Source organism: Nicotiana attenuata, chromosome 9 (genome assembly GCF_001879085.1).
Source record: "Nicotiana attenuata strain UT chromosome 9, NIATTr2, whole genome shotgun sequence".
Classification (NCBI taxonomy): domain Eukaryota; kingdom Viridiplantae; phylum Streptophyta; class Magnoliopsida; order Solanales; family Solanaceae; genus Nicotiana; species Nicotiana attenuata.
The window spans coordinates 15,048,781-15,070,453 of record NC_031997.1 but is presented as its reverse complement, the minus strand read 5'-3'; the positions used below and the strand labels follow the sequence as shown (position 1 = coordinate 15,070,453).

At 39.4% G+C, this 21,673-nt stretch overlaps 2 protein-coding genes across 2 annotated transcripts in view; both read left to right on the top strand.

Annotated features, from left to right (window-relative positions):
• LOC109232083 (actin-like) overlaps nt 1-4,750 on the top strand; it is a 7,849-nt gene extending 3,099 nt beyond the window's left edge. The window contains exons 6-8 of the mRNA XM_019397745.1: nt 3,423-3,856; nt 3,994-4,064; nt 4,450-4,750. Coding sequence (XP_019253290.1) covers nt 3,423-3,856; nt 3,994-4,059 — 500 coding nt within the window. The 3' untranslated portion in view covers nt 4,060-4,064; nt 4,450-4,750. The remainder of the gene's footprint in view (nt 1-3,422; nt 3,857-3,993; nt 4,065-4,449) is intronic.
• Nucleotides 1,359-2,182, top strand: LOC109232084 (actin-like). The gene is made up of 2 exons (XM_019397746.1): nt 1,359-1,645; nt 1,738-2,182. The coding sequence occupies exons 1-2, from the start codon at nt 1,388-1,390 to the stop codon at nt 1,801-1,803; spliced, it is 324 nt and encodes a 107-aa protein (XP_019253291.1). The 5' UTR covers nt 1,359-1,387; the 3' UTR covers nt 1,804-2,182.

Here is a 21,673-nt window from a genome sequence, read left to right as displayed (position 1 = left end):
TCTTTGCTAATTCTTCACGATCTTTATTAGGATCGTAATATAAAATACCACCGGTCACAGTGTTAATTCCTGGTTGAACTAGATTTGAACCTGTACTAGGGTTAACCGCAGTATCTACACTTGTCCCCTCTTGCTGCGCTTTCATTTGTAAATATTTAACTTTATCTCTAGGGTGTGTTTGTATGTGCCTAGCCAAACTACCCGTACCGCTACGGTCTCCAGTATATTTATGCGCCAGCAATTTCCCACAAGTTTTACACCTAGCCTTATTTTGTTCTCTTACTTGAGTAAAAAAATTCCAAACTAATGATGTTTCTAGGCGTTTAGAAGGTTGTCTATTAAAAGTAGGGGTTTCTACAGGTGGGTCGGGCGGGGCATCAGTTGGGTTATTAACAGGACTAGTAGGTGAATCATCTAAATCCGGTTGGGTTTCATCTACATCCTCATTTTCCTCATCATTTTCTAAGATAGTTTGATTAGGATAAAGAGCATTCATAACTTCTTCATTTAATTGTTCACCTTGTGCAACATTATGGCAAAATTCACTATCGGAAAATTGAAAACAAGGGTTATCACTATCAAGAATAATAGGAGCAGCAGGACGGGTAATAGGTCTGGGTCGGGGAGCCGGGGGAAGGGTAGTAGGTTGGAGACTACTTTCACCAATTTTAGCTTTTCCCTTACCACCAAACATTTTTTTCAAAGAAAATGCCATATTAATTATAATTATGCAAACTAAACAAACAAAAATATATTCTTAAAAGTTAAGAGTTGGAACGAGTTTACCGAATTGCCGAACAACTTCTTGAAAATTGAAAATCGTTGAAGACTTGAAGACTTGAATACTTCAATTCACCAACTTCACAATTTTTCACGAAATTGCAATAATAAAATAAGCAATTATAGAAGAGAAATTAGATATAGATTGAAAGAGATTGAGAGAGATTGAGATAGATTGATGAATTGGTGAGTAAAAATGAAAGAATGAGGGGGTATTTATAGTTGAGAATTGGGGAAAAGTGTAATTATATAAAGTTTGGGGGCCAAATGGCTATTTTTTAAAGTTCCAAACGGTTGAAAATTAAAGGCCAACGGCTAGATTTTAAAATCTGACCGTTGGCTATTTTTTAAAAAAAAAAATTTTTTTTTTAAAAAAAATAGCCGTTGGAGCCCGTTAGGCCCGGTTGAACCGGCCCAGGACCGCCTGCCGGTCCCGGACTTAGCGGTCCCGGTCTCGTGGGCCTCGTGTACAAGACCGGCCCGTCACGGGCTTCCTACCCATTCAGGGACCGGCCCACCAGGACCGGCCCGCCGGGACCGTTTAGCCCGTTAGGACCGCGGGCCCGGTCCGGTCCCGGTCCCAGACCGGCCCACCAAACAGCCTTAAATGGAAGCGACAGGCATTCATGAAAAAATCTACAATTCAATCATGAGATGCAATATTGATATTAGGAAATATTTATTTTCAAACATTGTGCTTAGTGGTGGCTCGACTATGTTTCCTGGCATAGCAGAACGTATTAACAAAGAAATCACTGGTCTTGCTCCAAGCAGGATGAAGATCGAGGTGGTTGCACCACCTGAGAGGAAGTACATCGCTTGGATAGGAGGATCAATTCTAGCTTCCCTGAGTACTTTCGAAAAAGTTAGTTTCTTTTTGCTTTATCTCGCTGATCAATCAATAAATATATTGTTAACTCTTTAAAGCTCAAGTGATACAGCACTTATATCTATCAGGTGTGTATAACAAAGGGCGAGTATGATGAAATTGGTCCCTCTATTATCCACATGAAGTGTTTCTAAGCTTGGTGAGAACTTAAAAAATCATCTTTAGTTTTATTCATTCAAATGAATGCTTCATTTCAAGTCACAGTGGCCTGTTTCTTTTGAAGCGATACTGAATTCTCTGAGCAATCTGTTTTACCGTGCTATTCTTGCTTGTTTTTGCTTTATTGGTGCCTTTGTAAGTTAGCTAGTATGCCGGAAACGGGTGGATTCGTCCACTATAAGCAAGCTTTTTAGAAGTGTGGAATCTGGATTAGCTTTCCTTTATTTAATATTATTTACCTGAGAAAATATATCGATAAAGTAGATCTACATATTTTATGCTTTATAAGTTAGTTTTGATGATGTTATGCTTGTTTCTGTGTTACCAGTTTGCAAGCAGTGATTTTTGTTCTTACCTTTCTATTGTTGTAGGTGATATGAATATGAATGCCAATATAGTTTGAAAATCCAACAGACTGAAGAAGCATTTTTGTCACACTTTGGCAAGAAATTAAGTGACCGTTGAGTGTTACACATGGATTTTTGTTTCACAAGTTTTTCCTTTTTGTCTGTTTTAAGTTTTAACCTAGTTCATATTCTTGTTACTTTTATATTGTTCATTAGGTACCTGCAATCAGAATGAGGATCTTTGTCCCTTCTAAGCTACTCTTTAAGTAAATTTTCTAATTGGAGGCGCTCTTTTATGAAACATTATTTTTTTCAATTTTATTCTAGAATATAATTTAAATTAAAAGTTTGAAAAAAACTAAACTAAAACCGAACTTATTTGGCTATTTGTCAATGAAAGATCTAACTGAATAAACCAAAAACTAACCGAACTGACCCATCCTTCTTATTCGAACTTTGTGGCTAGTGGTATACTATACACATAAATAGTTGCATCCACTCTATAATAGGCTGTCATCAAATAAGTTCATAAGTACTTCCTCGATTGAGGCATATTCTGGAAAAGCTTCAATGTCTTATCGACGTTAAAAGAGACCAGTTGTAGTACTACCAAGATCCACCACCCCCTGTCAATTTATAGGAAATATTTGTCAGTTCCTCTTAACAGCAGATGCAGTTAAACAGAAGTCCAATACTTTCTGCTGCCTTGTATATATACCGATCACTGGAGTTGAGTCTCCACCCAATATGTGTGGAGATCAATCTAGTCTCCCGTCCAAATTCTTATTCTCGTGTCCTCACAGTTGGTTTTGCCAACTAAAATTGTTTAGAGTTTAGTTTCACCAATCCAGGGGCGGCTCAACGTAGTTGGTTTGCTACAACCAAATCTTGCTGAGAGGCCTTAATTGTTTTCTCTGAAAAAATTACTATATATAAAGTATTATATCCTAACTTTTTGAGATTCAAAGTTATAATATTTTTTTATAATAAATTTCTTTTAATAATTCCTTTTCAATTGATAATATAGCTAATCCATTAAATCTCTCTTGTGACATTGTAGATCTTAGATAGATTTTATCAACTATAATTTTGGAAAACTTCTTCCCACATATGCAAATACGTCAGACATTATAAACATTATTCTCTAAGTAATATAGGCAAAAAAGAATCAAGTTTTTTCATCTAATTATGCATATCGATTAGAATATTATCGATTCTCTCGGAGAGTGGTTTCACTGATATTTCTCATATGAAGAAGACGATTGCTTATGTTGCAGTGGATTTTGAACAGGAGATTGAAAAGGCAAAAAATTGCTCAAAATCAGTTGAGAAGGGCTATGAGCTTCCTGATAGACAAGTCATTAATATTGGTGCAGCGAGATTCTGTTGCCCTGAAGTCCTCTTCCAACCATCATTGGTTGGAATGGAAGCGAAAGGCATTCATGAAAAAATCTACAATTCAATCATGAGATTCGATATTGATATTAGGAAAGATTTATTTTCAAACATTGTGCTTAGTGGTGGTTCAACTATGTTTCCTGGTATAGCAGAACGTATGAGCAAGGAAATAACTGCTCTTGCTCCAAGCAGCATGAAGACAAATGTGATTGCACCACCTGAGAGGATGTACAGCGCTTGGATAGGAGGATCAGTTCTAGCTTCTATCAGTTCTTTCAAAAATGTTTGTTTCTCTTTGCTTTATTTTACTGATCAACAACTACATTGCAGTCCCAAATAATTGGTTCTAACAGTGAAAGTCTTCTGGTTATCCCTTTTAAGCTCAAGGGATTTAGCAGCTAACATCTACGTCCCATGCAGTGGTTGATAACGAAGGGCGAGTATGATGAATTTGGTCCGTCAATTCTCCACAAGAAGTGTTTCTAAGCTTGGTGAGAACGTAAAATCCTCTTTAGTTAAAATTTCTTCAAATGAATGCTTTATTTTTAGTCACAGTTACCTGTGAGCTGTCTGTTTGGATTTATTCTTTTATTTTTTTTTTGTGATTTAGCTAGTATGCAGGAAACTCGTGTACGTGACTAATGCTTATACTCTGTTGCTTTTCGGGTTAAAAGCATGTGGTTATATTTTCTTTTTCATATAATAAGACTTTATTGAACAATATCTACAAGAAAATACATTGATAAGTGGATGTGAAATTGCAGGAGGATATATAGATATATGTTTTTATGCTTTGTTTGCAAGAAAATACAATGTACTCATGTGTTTTCTGTTTGCAAGCAGATACTTTTGGTTCATACCTTTTTATTCTTATAGGTGATCTATGTGAATGAATGCCAATATAGTTTGAAAGTTCAACAGGCAGAAGAAGCATTTTGGTCCTATCATATTTTGGCAAGAAAAATGAGTTGATTGCAGACAAGCTTTGTTTTAGAGAAAGGCAACACAACACAATTAGTTATTAATTAACTGCAATATTACTGTACAAATAGCTAACAAAAAGCAAGCTCTCTTTCCAGTTGCGTAAGGCATGGATTTTTGTTTCATTACTTTTTTCCTTTTTCTCTGTTTAAACCTAATTTAAGTTCTTGATACTTATTACGATAAGTTATTTATTTATTCGATAACTTGTCTCTTCATCCAATTAAAGACTATTAATCCAATGGTTTGAAATTGTGCAAAATATAATGCATACTCTAATTTCCAGATATTCAGTTTTTGGTACTGCAAATTAATTAACAAGGCTTTTCAATTTGTTGCTCCTTACCACTGCTCGTCCATCATAGGAAACTATAATTTCAGGGCAACAATAAGCAATCCCAAGAATGGATGCATTATCTCAAGATAACTTCTCCAACAACGCACTAATCCTCAAGAAAGGTTGCTAGAAATGTTATGAACTCACATGTGCAGACAGATTCACAAGTACTAAATGAATTCCATAATCAGTCAAAATACAAAAATCATATTATCTAAATTATAATATCACATATCACATACTTATACTTACTATATTATAAGTATAAAGACATTTAGTGAAAGTTATTTTACAAAAATAACCTTCAAAAACTAAATGACCAAACTACCCTCCACCTAAAAGTAATTTACTAAATTATCCTTCAATAAGCAGACGACCAAACTACCCTCTAACTAAAAGCAAAATACCCTCTGCTAAAAGTAAAATTACTTGCCATTAATGTTATGACAGTTTCGCTGGATTAATACACACAAATGAAGCCGATTATTTAATTGAAATCCTATTAAATGATAAATTATGACTACATATGGAACTTATGAATTGGAAAATGAAGTTACGCTATTTAATTGGGATCCTATTAAATGATAAATTATGACTACATGGAACGTACGAATTAGAAAATGAAGTTGCGATATTTAATTGGGATCAACTAGTACATGGCAATATGACTTTTCATTTGTCTCAGCTGACTTACTGGGGAAATCGATATCTATATCTATATAAGTTGTTTACTTCGAAAAATGTGAGTAGCAATTAAAGATGATTTGTGGTTTTAAAGATACGTGATATATTTTAATACCAGTGATTATACAAGTAATATTAAGCTTAAGTAAGAAGAAATAATGAACCAAATCAATGTTGTTCAAGTAGTAGGGGCCTCGAGTTTGGCTACCCATGGACCTCGAGGTTAGCTAAGACCAATAAAGTATGAACAATAAAGTAAAGGCAATAAAGCTGAAGAATAATTATTGAGCACGTTAAACAAGAGTAGAATATAATGTTCTATTGCAGTGAATAATGTGAGATGCCCTTACAAAACGAGTGGGGTCCCCTTTATATAGGAGGAGAAAACTCCAATATAGTACATTCCTCATTATGGTAAAGAATTCTATTGGTACAGGTGTATAACGACCTAGTATGGACCTGTACCATTTCGTACAAATCTTCTCCTTTAATTTATGTCCTGGTCCACGTGTCCTTGAGAAATTCTCGCTCTTTCTTGATTGACTTCGAGATTGTGCTGTCCTCGATGTAGGTCATGTCAGGCCTTCGATCAGCCTCTTCAAGGTATGTGTCACTTAGCCGAATCTGACCTTTACTTCGAGTCTCTCGGACTCGGACCCATAGCTCGATTTAAGACTTCAAAATCATGCTCCTCGATTTTGACCGTATATAGATAGTCCCCGCGTTTCTTAGAATGGAATGATATGAAACGATCTGGACCTCGATTTTCTGAACCTCTAGTGATGATGTCATCCTCGTGATGCCAACGTTCGAAGTGACCGAAACATCCCATCGACCCACTTCCCCAAAAACATTGAATGTACGCCAGTGTTGATCGGCCATTAACGCCACCGAACCGTCGCTGCCCCTTTATAAATATGAGGCGTTTTCCCTTAGTAAAGAACTTTACCTTTCTTCAATCTTTTCCAATCCTCATCTCTTTCTTCAATCACTTGCTTCCTCCGCCTCTTTAAATGCCGGAAAACACCAAGCTCTTGCCGGAAACACTACATCCCTGTGCACCCGCATTCCTTAGCTTACAACCATGGCCAAAACTTCCAAGACGGTCCCTAAAAAAGATAAAGCATCATCTTCCTCCGCCTCCCGGCCGGCTAAATCGGTGGTGTCGCCGACACTTGAAGAAATCACCCCTGGTGATTGCATCATCAAGAAGGACTTCGGTATCGAGAATCCTCCAGATGTCGAGGGCCGATGCGAGCACGTATCACGATATATTAGACTGATAACTAAGCAGCTCATCAAGGAAGTAAAGGAGGATTGTCGATGGGGAGACGAGGTTGAGGTTCAGATCCCAAGGCCTGATGAAAGCATAACTACCCACAAGGAGGGGTTTTTGAGTGTTTACACTTACCCCTTCACACTGGGCCCCCCTCGATCCGGTAGTGATCGACTTCTGCAAGACATACGAAGTCACCCTTGGTCAAATCCAGTCTTCGTTCTAGCGTATCGTGATCATGCTGCGGTACTTCTCCGAGAAGGCCGAGGGTTTGGAGTTGACCCTCAGCCACCTAGTTCGGTTGTATCGACCCCAGTTATTCAATGGGCTCATCAAGCTGTAGCATCGAACCACAAAGTCCTTCTTCGACAGTACCAATGAAACCAAAGATCGGGGTTGGATGAGCCGATTTGTTAGAGTCAAGACTTCGGACATCATCCCCGAGGAAAAAATGTCGTTCCTGGAGAGGTGGAACTTTAATCGTAAGTGGAGTATTTATTGTATCTGTTCATGTCCATTCATTTTCCATAACTTTCTCATCTTTCTTTTGGCAGCCGATGCTTGGGTGCCCCTAGCGGTGCCCGACCTCGAGGATTGGGTCAGGAAATTAGCTGCCACTTCCTTCTATGACAAGCGTAAGTGGCGTGAATTGGCGAAGGGCCAATGGGAGGCCAAGAACCATGGCCTTGGAGATGCGTCCGACATGAGGCCATCCTCGCCTGGGGAAAAAGCCATGTCTTCAAATCCAAAGCTCGAGAAGGACACAAAAGAAAAAGGGTCTCGAAACCCGAAGACCCTCAAGACAAGAAAACCTTCACTCGGAGGCTGCGGAAAAGGTTTGCTCAAACGGGCACAGACTCAGCCCATGACTCCCGGATGGTGAGGAAAATGATGATGAAGAATCGACGCTGGTGACTCGGACCAGGAAGCCAGTCGAGGCCGCCGAACTTCCGAACTAGAAAATCCTCCTTGTGGTGAGGATGCCCGGAGAGAAGAAACGAGCAAGGCTCCTATGTCCCCGGAGGTTAAGATTGTCCCTCCGTCTTCAGCTGCTATACTGGAGGGGGTAAACGTTGAGTCCCCCAATGCTAATGAGAACGTCCCGAGTGAAGAGCTCGAGGCCGCGACAACAGGTCATTCCCTTTCACTGCCAACTTATTCTGGGGGCCAATCGAGGAAGCCATCACTTTGAATATGCCCGACCCAAATAAGGTCATTGAGGACGATCCCTTTCAGGCTTGCTATGCTGGGATCGAGGATGCCGACGACCTCAACGATGCATCCTCCATTTTTGAAGAGGCTCAGCATCTCCTTATTCGGGTACGTACTTACTTTTAACATTGAAATTTTTTCTTTCTTCCTCTTTCGACTGATGTGTCTTTATTTTATGTATAGGTCGTTATGAAGTTTACGGCTGAGCTGAGCCAATGTGAGGTCGAGCTCAAGAGAGTGTCGGGTGAAGAGAAGGCCTTGAGGCTCCTCTGCAGCCAGAGGGAAGAGGAGCTTAAGGACCTCCGAATCGCTCTGGCTAAAGCTCAAAAAAGCGAGTCCGAGCTGGACGAGCAGGTAACTTCGATTTTAACAAAGTTCGGCATTCTGGCCTTTATTCGGAGGATAATACTTCGTTATCTCAGCTGCAGCAAAAGATGAACATGATTGGGCAACTCCGGGGTGAGGTTGATCGAGTTCGGGCTGATTGCCACAGTGGAAGGAGAACATGGATCGACTTGTTGCCGAAAAGGAATCTATTAAGGCTCAACTAGCCTCGGCTAAAGCTCAGCTCTCTAGGTGCTGAAGCGAATGGCTTGGCTCAAGCCAGGGAAATTGAGGGGCTGGAGGCCGAACTGGCTAAAGCACGGACCGAAGCTGCACGGGCTAAGGCTGAAGTTGCGCAAGCTAAGGCCGAAGCTGATAAGACGAAGGTTACGGCTGATAAATCCATATCTATATACGTGAGAGAAGCTGCTGTCGTTCAAGCTGAGTTGAGGGAGGCCTCCGACCAGGCAAGACGAAGCAATGAATTGGCTAAGTGTCAAGCCCGGAGGGAGACTCTCGAGGAAATCCATGCTCGGGGGTTCGACCTTGCCGAAGAGATAGCTGAAGCACAGGCATGAGAAATCGATGCTAGGTTTCTTGTTTCATCCAATAACGAGGACGTGATGAGTGGCTCTGGGGACGAGGAAAGTGAAGAAGATGCTGCCGAAGGGGAAGAGACTCCCGAAGATAAAGCTATTGGAAATGAAGACGGTACTCCCGGGGACGTGGCCCTGAAAATATATTAGGTTTCTTTTTTGTACAAGGGCCCCTTGTGGGCGTTGTAATATGCTTTGTAAATTTCCCAGATGAATATAAAGTAGCTTTTTGTTCTGTTCTTGGTTTGTGTTGATTTCTATTTTGTCCCCGTTTATGAAAAATTCCGATGATTCGAATACTAAGTTCGAGTATCGGTTGAGACTCGTAATAAGCCCTTAGGCTTCTATTGCCCAAGATCATACCCCTTAGGGTTTTAGATGATCCCCGAGCCAAACTTAAAATCATATTAATGCAAGCTCGGGGTAACGGGGCCTTTGGGTTCGAGTTAAACGAGAACGGGGTCTCAGACTCCTATAGGTCTTCGGCCCTATATTTCTTTTAAGCTGGCCCTTAGGTTCTTGTATATCGACCCTTAGGCTCTTTAAATTGGGCCGTTTCGGCCTCTAAAAATGGCTGTATAATTTTTCCCTCATTTCGGCTAAAAGACTTAGTGAAATTTTAGTTATGCCTTAGCATGTGTTTTTGTACCCGTTGGGTTTTTCGAAGGCTCGATGTATTGGAACCTTATTTGTCATTTTGTTTGCATGGACATAATCAAATGCCTCTTAAGGGTTTTCCGAAGGCTGGTGTTATTGAAGCCTTTGGATTGTTCGAGGGTTGATTTATCGAAGCCCTTAGATTTTTCGGGGGCCGAATTTATCGAGTCCCCTTATGTTTTGATTTTGCCGGGGGTAGCCTGACTTAATCAGTTTTTCAATATTTGAAGGCCTTTAATTTTATAGCGAAAATCGGACGTCTCCGAATCGCATTATTTTGGCCGTAGCCTTTGTGTGACCGTAGTCTTTAGTATGGCCGTAGCCTTCGAGTTTGTCGCTTGGACTCGTTTCCCGATAACTTTCCAAACTTGTTCGAAAAATTAGTCCCCGAGTGAATTAGCCTTTGCCTTCGTTTCGAGGGGGTGCCTCTTTGAGGCCTTATGAGTCCGGGTTTTCGATGACTCGGATATATTGACTGTCAGTGACAGTCCTCGGGTATTTCGGGGTACTTTGGCCCTCTCGTAGGATTGTAAGTGTAGAGCATGAGATACAAAGTGTTTTTGATATAACCAGAATACTTCTTTAAATAGTTAATACATGCGTACATGTACGGTTCATTTGACCGTTTGGCCCATTACAAAGTTCTCCTATCGAGGCCCTCTTAGGCGTGAAATATCTTTCTCAAAGCTATAACCTCCGAGGGTGATGCCCCCCAGTATTCGAGGTCGATCGAAAAGAACCCTTGAATACTTGTTGAGTGACCCTTAGGTAGCATATATGTGTTGCCTCGTTAAAAACCTTACCGGTAAAACCCGTTTGGGATAAAACCCGATCTAAGAGAAAAAGAGTGCAACGCATGCTTTCAAACCCAAGGTCTTCGAGCTCAGTAGTAATATCGCTTGAGCATTGATATATTCTAATTATTCGGTAGTTGCTCGCCTTCCATTGTACTAAGTTTGTAGGATCCTTTCCCCGTGACTCCGAGGACACGGTACTGTCCTTCCCAATTGGAACCTAGCTTCCCTTCGTTTGGGTCTCGAGTGTTAAGAGTGACTTTCCTTAGGACTAAGTCCCCGACTCTGAAATATAGAAGTTTCGTCCTTCTGTTGTAATACCTCTCGATCCTTTGTTTTTGTGCGGCCATTCGAATTAAAACGGCCTCACGCTTTTCATCTAGTAGCTCGAGAGAAGTGTTCATCGCTTCGTGATTTGAGTCTTCGGTGGCATGCTAAAACCTGGCGCTAGGCTCCCCGACTTCGACTGGGATCAAAGCTTCGGATCCATACACCAAAGAAAATGGGGTCTCCCCCGTGCTTGACTTTGATGTTGTCCGATATGCCCATAGTACCTTGGGCAACACTTCTCTCCATTTCCCCTTTGCATCATCTAACCTTTTCTTCAAGTTTCGAATGATGGTTCTGTTCGTGGACTCGGCTTGACCATTTGCACTTGGGTGGTAAGGTGCTGATAGGATCCTTTTGATTTTATGGTCCTCGAGGAATTTTGTCACTTTGCTGCCGATGAACTGTTTCCTATTGTCACATGTTATTTCGGCGGGTATCCCGAACCGACATATGATGTGATCCCATATGAAATCGATGACCTCTTTTTCTCTTACCTTCTCGAAGGCCTGTGCCTCAACCCATTTTGAGAAGTAGTCAGTCATAAACAAAATAAATCTAGCTTTACATGGCGCCGTCGGTAGGGGCCGACGATGTCCATCCCCCATTTCATGAATGGCCACGGGGATAGAACCGAGTGGAGTTGTTCACCGGGTTGATGGATTACTGGTGCAAATCTCTAGCATTTATCACACTTCTGAACGAACTCCTTGGTGTCCTTTTCCATGCTATCCCAATAATATCTTGCTCTGATCACCTTGTGAACCAGAGAGTCTGCACCAGAATGGTTCCCAAAGGAGCCCTCGTGGATTTCCCGTAGTACATAGTCTGTGTCCCCGGGTCCCAAGCATACTGCCAGTGGTCCATCGAAGGTTCTTCTGTACAACGTTCCATTTTCATCGAGCGAGAATCGAGCTGCTTTGGCTCGGAGTGTTCTTGACTCCTTTGGGTTAGCGGGGAGCTTCCCATGCTTTAAGTAATCGATGTACTTATTCCTCCAATTCCACGTTAAGCTTGTTGAGTTAATCTCTACATGTCCTTCTTTCATCACTGACTTCGATAGCTGGATAACATCCCCCAGGACGATATCGTCTTCTTCGACTGATGATCCCAAGTTTGCTAGTGCGTCGGCCGCGCTATTCTGTTCTCGAGGTAGATGGTCCAGTGTCCATTCCTTGAAGCGGTGCAGTGTCATTTGAAGTTTGTCCAAGTACCTTTGCATTCGATCGTCTCGAACCTCGAAGCTTCCGTTTACACGATTTACCACCAAAAGGGAATCACACTTTGCCTCGATGACCTCTGCTCCAAGGCCCTTGGCTAGTTCAAGACCTGCAATCATGGCTTCATATTCAGCCTCATTGTTAGTCAATTTAGAAGTTTTGATAGATTGCCTAATAACACTGCCCGTAGGCGGTTTCAAAACGATGCCGAGCCTGGACCCTTTCACATTCGAGGCACCGTCTGTGAAGAATGTCTAAACCCCCGCCGATGTACCCAATTTTAGCAAGAGTTCCTTTTCCACTTCGGGTACGAGGGCAGGCGCGAAGTCGGCCACGAAGTCTGCCAAAATTTGAGACTTGATGGCCTTTCGAGGCTGATATTCGATATCATATCCTCCAAGTTCGATGGACCACTTGGCCATCTGCCCGATAATTCTTGCTTATGCAAGACATTTCGAAGCGGATATGTAGTCAGTACACATATAGGATGGCATTGAAAATATGGTTTTAATTTCCTATATGCGCTTATTAATGAGAGGGCTAATTTTTCCAAATGTGGGTACCTGGTTTCAGCATCCCCTAGGGTCCGGCTCAATTAAATAGACAAGGAATTGCATACCTTGCTCTTCTCAAACCAACACGCCACTTACCGCTACCTCGGACACAGACATATACAAGTAGAGAGTTTCATCCTCCTTTGGAGTATGGAGTAAGGGTGGGCTCGAGAGATACCGTTTTAATTCTTCCAGGGCTCGTTGACACTCCGGGGTCCATGCGAAGTTGTTCTTCTTTTTGAGCAGGGAAAAGAAGTGATGGCTCTGATATGATAAATCGACCTAGGGCAGTTATCCATCCGGTCAGCCGTTGCGCGACTTTCACATTGTTTACCACGGTGATTTCCTCAATGGCTTTGATTTTAGCGGGGTTGATATCGATACCCATGTTCAATACCATGAAGCCCAAGAACTTACCCGAGCCGACTCCAAAAGCGCATTTCTCGGGGTTGAGCTTCATGTTGTACTTTCTAAGGATGTTGAATGTCTCCTGCCAATGGTCTTCTGTGCACAGGGACTTAACTAACATATCATCAATATAAACTTCCATGGATTTGCCTATTTGATGCTCGAACATCTTATTGACTAGGCGTTGGTATGTGGTCCCTGCATTTTTTTAGCCTGAAGGGCATTACATTATAACAATACGTACCATATTTCGTGATGAATGAAGTTTTTTTCCGGTCCTCCGGGGTCATTTGAATTTGGTTATACCCGGAGTAGGCGTCAAGAAAGGTAAGGATCTCGTGGCCGGCCATAGCATCGCTCAAACGATCGATATTGGGCAATGGGAAAGAATCTTTAGGGCATGCTTTGTTCAATTCTTTGTAATCTACACACCTTCTAAGTTTATTCCCCTTTTTAGGGACTACCACTACGTTAGCTAGCCATTCAGGATATTTCACTTCCCTGATGGATCCTATTTTGAGAAGTTTGGTTACCTCTTCTTTGATGAATGCGTGCTTTACCTCGGACTGAGGTCTCCTCTTTTGCTTTACTGGTTTAAATCTAGGATCGACACTTAGTCGATGGGTAGTTATCTCCGGTAGGATCCCTGTCATATCTAAATCGGACAAAGCGAAGAAATTAATATTATCGATGAGAAAGTGAATGAGTTTTTTCCAGAGTTCGGGGGAAGATGCTCGATTAATATGACCTGCTCGAGTTCTTCGATCGTGGATTTTGTCGCATCTGATTCCTCGGGGGCAACGAAGGTTCAGGGCTTAGGAAATCTTCGTCCTCAGCCACCTGTTCGTCGGACATTTATCCCTCGGGTTCAACCGAGGGCACGAGCTGTGATTGCTATTTGGCCACCTGTTCGTCCTTCCAATTTTTCGATGTGGATGGAGTCGATACTGGTGCTAAGTCGTGCACTGCAAAAATTTCCTTAGCTGCATGCTGCTCTCCATATACTGTTTTCACGCCATCCTTCGTTGGAAACTTCATCATCTGGTGAAGGGTCGATGGCACCGCTCTCATGCTATGGATCCACGGCCTTCCGAGCAAAGCATTATATCTTGTATGGTTCCGGCCACGTTAACTGGGAGGATGATTTCTCCCTTCGTCGTTTCACTTGCCATGTTAAAGCCATTCAAGACCAGAGATGCCGGTATGATTTGATCGAGCAGCCCGAGCTGCTCCACGACCCTGGACCTGATTATATTTGCCAAACTACCTGGATCCACGAGAATACGTTTAACTTGAACTTTATTTAAAAGGATAGAAATTACCAGTGCATCGTTGTGAGGTTGAGATAAAGCCTCGATGTCTTCCTTGCTGAATGTGAGGGTGTCTTCGGGAAAGTAATCCCGAGTCCATTTTTCCCTTGTGATGGATACTTTGGTACGTTTGAATATCGGTCCCTGTGGGACGTCGACTCCACCGATGATCATGTGAATGACGGTTCTTCAGGTTCGTTCTTTCTGCCTGCATCCCTTTCCCTGAAGTGATTCTTAGCCGATCACTTAGGAATTCTTGAAGGTGGCCCTCATTGAATAACCTAGCCACTTCCTCCCTTAGCTTCCTGCAATCCTCCGTTCTATGGCCATGCGTGCCATGATACTTGCACATCAAGTTCGGGTTCCTTTGGGAGGGATCGGTCTGAATTGGCCTAGGCCACTTAGTATCTGTGATTCTCCCAATAGCCAAGGTGATCCCTGATGCATCTATGCTGAAATTATTCTGATAATCGGGGGGCTTCGACGGGGTAGTCGTGCTTATCAAACCCGTTCTTGCTGTGAATCATTTAGGGTGAACTGAGCCCGAGGGGGCTCCCAACTGGTTGTCCTCGACCCTAATTTTTGACTGATAACGATTGTGCACATCGGACCATGTCACAACTGGATATTCAATCAAGTTCTGCTTTAGCTGTCGAGATGTAATCGAGCTTTTTTCATTCAAACCTTGCATAAAGGCATGAACTACCTAGTCATCGTAGACCGACGGTAATTCCATCCTTTCCATCTGTAATGGGGACACGAACTCCCTCAGCATCTCGTCATCCCTTTGTTTTATCTTGAAGACGTCCGATTTTCTTGTGGCCACCTTTATGGCCCCGGCATGTGCTTTAACGAAGGCATCCGCCAATATAGCAAATGAATCGATAGAGTTAGGAGCTAAGTTGTGATACCAGATCATAGCTCCTTTTGATAGTGTTTCTCTAAACTTTTTCAATAATACTGACTCGATTTTGTCATCACTCAAGTCATTTCCTTTGATTCCACAAGTGTATAAATAATATGTTTGTTAGGGTCAGTTGTTCCGTTATATTTTGGTATATCGGGCATGCAAAAATTCTTGGGAATGGGCATCGAAGCCGCACTTGGGGGGGGGGGGGGAAGGTTTTTGTATGTACTTTTTGGCATCTAAACCCTTCAAAACTGGAGGTTCTCTCGGTATATGGTCTACCCGGGAATCGTAAGTTTCCACCTTTTTATCATTGTCTTCTATCTTCTTTTCTCCTGAATCGATCCTTTTAGTCAGTTCCTCGAGCATTTTCATGATTGCGGGGTCAGTCCCCGATCCGCTTTCATCGGGCCTTTCTAGCATTGGATCATACCGTGTGTTTACTGGCTCGGCAGTGTTAGGATTTCTGTTTTGACTCTGAAGTTGAGCGATGGCAACTTGATGAGCCTGCAGCATCTCGAATATCACTTGGAGGCTGACTCCCCCTTCTTCCAACCCTCGTATTTCCTGGCCTCCGGCTCGGGCTTTTCCGTGTGCATTCCTTACGGGTTTCGTGTCTGCGTCCGTGTTTAAAGCGTTGTGCAAACTGATATTAACTGGCTTCACATTTGGCACTCCCCCAGGGTTTATGGGTGGTACACCGAGCCCTATACCGTTATTTTCTCCGAGTCCCTCATTGTCATGAGCGGGTGCGTTTTGAGTGCTAGACATATTTTGGCCTGAAATCAAAAAATCTTTGACAAGAAAAAGTGTGAAGAATAACGTGTGTTATCAAAAAACTAGCACTAAAATAATCACTATTATCTTTAGCCCCACAGTGGGCTATATAAACTGTTTACCTCGAAAAATGTGAGTAACAATTAAAGATGATTTGTGGTTTTAAAGATATGTGATATATTCTAATACCAGTGATTATACAAGTAATATTAAGCTTAAGTAAGAAGAAATAATGAACCAAATCAATGTTGTTGAAGCAGTAGGGGCCTTGAGTTTGGCTACCCAGGGACCTCGAGGTCAGCTAAGACCAATAAAGTATGAACAATAAAGTAAAGACAATAAAGCTGAAGAATAATTATTGAGCACGTTAAACAAGAGTAGAATAGAATATTCTATTGCAGTGAATAATGTGAGATGCCCTTACAAAACGACTGGGGCCCCTTTATATAGGAGGAGAAAATCCCAATATAGTGCATTCCTCAATATGGTAAAGAATTCTATTGGTACAGGTGTATAACGACCTAGTACGGACCTGTACCATTTCGTACAAATCTTCTCCTTTAATTTATGCCCTGGTCCACGTGTTCTTGAGAAATTCCCGCTCTTTTTTGATTGACTTCGAGATTGTGCTACCCTCGATGTAGGCCGTGTCAGGCCTTCGATCAGCCTCTTCGAGGTATGTGTCACTTAGTCGAATCTGACCTTTACTTCGAGTCTCCCGGACTCGGACCCATTGCTTGATTTATGACTTCAAAATCATGTGATCCTCGATTTTGACCGTAAACATTATATATATAATAATATAAAAGTGGGAATAGGAATGCCTATGTGGCACCTCTTTTAGGCTTGGAAAGGCATTTATCTTTTTTGTCAATTTTTTGCTTTTTTCTCTCATTTATCTACTTCAAACATCTATTTTTTCCTTATGTGTAATCGTTCCAACACTTACGACATACAATTCGGTTACAACGATTGGATTGGAATTACATAATAGGCTATGATTACATTTGAATTCTCTTGCAATTTTTGTACAAATTTAAGTTACAATTCCATAATCCATTTAATTTTATTTTCCTATTCAAATTCCACACATAAATTTTTAGTTATAAAATAAGTTATCATCCTACCGAATCTTCTTTTTACCCTTGACCCATCTTCCTTTTTTTGCTCATTTCTCTCTTAAATACTTTACTAACAAATCTTTCTTCCAAGTTTCTTCTTCGACCATGGTGGCCAGTCATATGTTATTGATTTGTCATTTTCATCTCTCTTTGTTATCCATCTTAGTTTATAGTTCCGCTTTCTTATGCCGATGTGGTGTAGTAATAACTACGTGTACTCTAAAACGTAAAAAAGGTTTAAAGTTTAAGGTTAACGTTTCTTAACAAACTTAACTACTTTTACCTTTTTTAAACCGTTTTAAAAAGTTTAAATTTTNTATTCATTATCTTTGATAGTTGTCTTACTTTTGGGATATATATGAAATATTGTGATGGAGAAATACTTTATGAGAGTTTGATTGTTTGTTATAGGGGTGGCAAAATGGTTAAAAGAAAACAGTTAACCACCCATATTATCCACTAAAAAATGGGTTGGATAATGAACTTTTTAAAACGGATCAAATATAGATAAGAACCATATTATCCATTTAGAAAATGGATAACCAATGAGTAACCAATGGGTCTAACTTTTACATTTGTAAAGCCTCAAATTGGGGGACTTTTACCTAGTTATACTATATTAGAAACTTATTTACCAATGTTCTCTATGTTTTGTAGTTTTTAATAAGTATCTAGGTTTTTCTTACAAATTTTGTAGATTACTCCTTAAAAGACTCCCACCCCATCATTAGTGCCTTCATTTATATCCTTTCCTTTTTTCCCCTCTCCTCTTCTCTCTCCTTTTTTTACATCAAAATTCCTTAATCTACGCCCAGAATCTCCATCTTCTCTCTTCCCACCATTGTCGATAATTTTATATTATTAAATCATCAATTGCATCGTTCTTTTGCTGGGAGACCGAAGAACACTTAAAATGAAGAAATATTCAGGAATTGTATGATAAATGTATCATAATTGTATTTAAATTGTATCAGATACATCAATACGTAAAACGTAATTGTATCATACTTGTATCAGAGTTGTATATAACTTGTAGATGGTACATTAATATCCAAAATAATACCTGATACAATACTAATAAATTAATATATAATTATCATATATTTGTGATACGAACTGTGAAATTCGTCACGATCTCACAACTACTCATAATTCAAATACAAATTTGATACAATCCTGAAAGAATTCTTACACAATTCTGATACAACTTAAAACCGACACTAAACTTAAACTGATATAATATCGTATTATACTTGTATTAGTATTGTATCATGTATTGTTTTAGATACAAATTGTGATACAATTCTAAATTATGATACAACTTTGATCATCTTTTCAAGTTTCAATTTAAAACATCCACCTAGAACCAACTCTCAACTTAAATTATAATACAATATTGTATTTTAATAGTATTAGTATTGTATCAGAATTGTCAGGTATTGATGTATCAAACACAACTCAGATACAATTATGATACCTTTATCATACAATGGTAATACAATTCCGAAACTTCATCTTCCTCGAGTTTCATTATGAAATTCAACCTAAAACCAACTTTAATGTACAGTGAAGCTTACCCACAACTTGATTGTAGAGCGAATCTTCGAATTTCTTCTGTATTGTATAAATAAGAAAGAGATTTTGGACGATTAAAGAGATAAATCGTATATCAACAACTTTGGAAGAGGAAAAAATCTGCAATTTTGTGGGGATAACAGTGGAAGAGGAGTGAGTAAGCGAGATTTTTGGGTTAGAAAGATTATGAGTATAAATGAGTTTCTTATTGTGGGTAAGTACAAAGAGAGGTGATGATTTTGGGGTTACGGTGATGATTTTGGGTAAGTACAAAGAGAGGTGATATTTTGGGTAAGTACAAAGACATATATAGTTTTCCTTGGAAAAAGGAAGAGTATCTTAAATGTAGGGGATTATGTGTAACTGATATGTAAGTTTCATTTCCTCCTTTTTATGGTTTTGTATAAAACTAGTTGTTATTTATCTGTATTGTTGTAAGTAAATAAAACAGTAATCTTTCTGAAAAATAAAACAGAAAGTTAGTAGAAACAATTCTGAAAAATAATATTCGAACTTCAAAATAAGTTTTGAAACGTTGAAGGAACAAATCGAGCCCACTAAATACACAGTGTGTCCTTAAGGAAATTATTCCCCTCAAGTACCTGAGGTTATGGAATATATCGTCCCAGAGTAGAACGATTTAACTCACCGGAGTATTGGTACCAAAAACGCCGATGATTAGCGAACCACTCGATGGCAGCAAAACACACTGGAATTTTAGTGTAGAAGAAGAAGAAGATAATCAGAAAATTTCGTAAGTAAATATTCTGGGATTTGAAGGTCTATTTATAGCCAACTTGGTGATGTTTCTGAAGAGGTTTGCAACCTTTCAGAATAGTCATGACTGTTGGAACAGGTGTGACCCTCTAAAGAGGTTTGCAACCTTTCAGAACAGTCACGGCTGTTGGAACAGGTGTGACCCTCTGAAGAGTTTTGCAACTTTTCAGAATAGTCATGGCTGTTGGAACAGGTGTGACACTGTTTGAGAACAACCATGGCTGTTGGAAATTTTTGCGGGAAACTTAAAACGAATTTAAATTAATCCGGGAAAGAAAAACGGGCTAGACTGGACCGGGTCGCGGGTCATCCCTCCATTTTTTTCCCACCATTTTTCATTCACACCTCTTTTGTTATTATTTATTAAATAACAAACCCAACAAAATGCAATAAATATACGAAATACATTAAATAAATTATTAATTTTTTTATCCTTTTTATTTGTCATTACTCAGGAGAAGACTACAAGGATCATACCAAAAGTAATATGCATCGATCGCGGAGACAATCTCTTTTGAAGCACAAATAAGCATAGTTGTGAATACGTTAAACAATTACGTGTGATATTTTACTAAATTTTAATGTATCTTGAATAATACTATCAATGTTTAGAAGAAAGACTTCAGAGATTACACCAAAAGCAACATGCACTGATCATGGAGATAATTTCTCTTGAAGCGGATATGTGTAAATACGTTAAACAGTTACGTGTAGTATTTTGTTAGATCTTAATGTATCTTGAATAACACTAATAATATTTAGAATAAAGACTTCAATGATTACACCAACAACCAATATACACCGATCGTGGAGAAAATTTCTCTTGAAGTACAGATAAGGATATGTGTAAATACGTTAAACAATTACGTATAATATTTTGTTAGATCTTAATGTATCTTGAATAACACTAATAATATTTGGAATAAAGAATTCAGTGACTACACCCAAAGCCAATATGCACCGATCGTGGAGAAAATTTCTCTTGAAGCACAGATAAGGGTATGTGTAAATATGTTCAACAGTTACGTGTGGCATTTTATCTTGAATAATGCTACTAATATTTGGAAGAAAGACTTAGAGATAGTTTGCACTGATCGTAGAGACAATCTTTCTTGGCGCACAAAATAAGAATATGCATAATTAGATACGATCACGTCTCATATTTTGGTAAAATTTTGTGTATTTTGAAAAACTATATAAAATATCTATATACTTATTACTTATACCAGATTGATACGAGACATCAAGGTAAATGAAGTATGTAACATAGAATAAGAAGGATTAAATTACTCAATTATCCAATTAGAACTCATTTAATGAAGGAAATCTATCATTATTTATAGCGTTTTAACTTAAAAAAAAAAAGGAAAGAGGTAGATGCATTTGATGAGTATATTTAATACAATTAATGTTCTGAGTTAGGAATTTGCTTTTATTTCTATGTGAAACAGTGGGAAAACTTTTACACTAGTGTGTGCTTGAAGTGCTTTTTATTCGTGTATATATGTTTACAGAAAACTTACCGATAGTATTTACATCAACGCAATAAGTATACTAATTGAATTACATAAATTATTACTTCTCTTTGATTCTTTTCACTTGTTACTTCAGCAATATTCGTAACTAATACTATTAACTATTTTCTCCCATCTATTTTAATTATCTTTTTTAGTTTTTTTTTAGTCCACGATATTTAATTTTTTCATATATCAAGAAGCAGTAAGCTTCTTTTTTTCAAAGTTGCCCTAAGTAAGAGTTTAGGAGTTGTTTTTCATATTTACAATGAGCAAATTAAGGTTTTTATAGTCAATTCATTGTTAATTAATGCTAAAAGGTGAATTCCTTAATATGTGTGAAAAGAGGCAAAAAATCACTTATAGTGGACTAGAGGGAGTAATTTTTTTTGTTAACAAGGAAATTCGCAGCTACTACCCTTCGGTTCTTCTTTCTTTTATCACTTAAGAGCCGTGTGAGATGAAAGTCTCTGTAACGACCAGACCGGTTGTTTCTAGAGTTGTAGCCCTATTTCCCCATTTCCTGCTTCTTTTGTGTCTCTACAGCTGTGCTATAACTTATCAGATTAGTCGTGTGATGACCCAAACGGTCATCACTTGTTTTAAATTAAATTCTTCGTCTCCGAAACCTTGAAAACCTCATTTAGAGTTGCCTCGATTTGCGTGCGCAGTCCGGGCGCGTAGCCGAAAAGCTTAAATATGAAAATTTATGAAAAATGATAAGTTTTGATTATAATATGAGATAATTT

Bases quoted from the DNA above. Each gene is read 5' to 3' on its own strand.
- LOC109232084 (XM_019397746.1), top strand. From the start codon at position 1,388: ATGGAAGCGACAGGCATTCATGAAAAAATCTACAATTCAATCATGAGA. The intron at 1,646-1,737 runs GTTAGTTTCTTT...TATATCTATCAG, and splicing joins CCCTGAGTACTTTCGAAAAA to GTGTGTATAACAAAGGGCGA.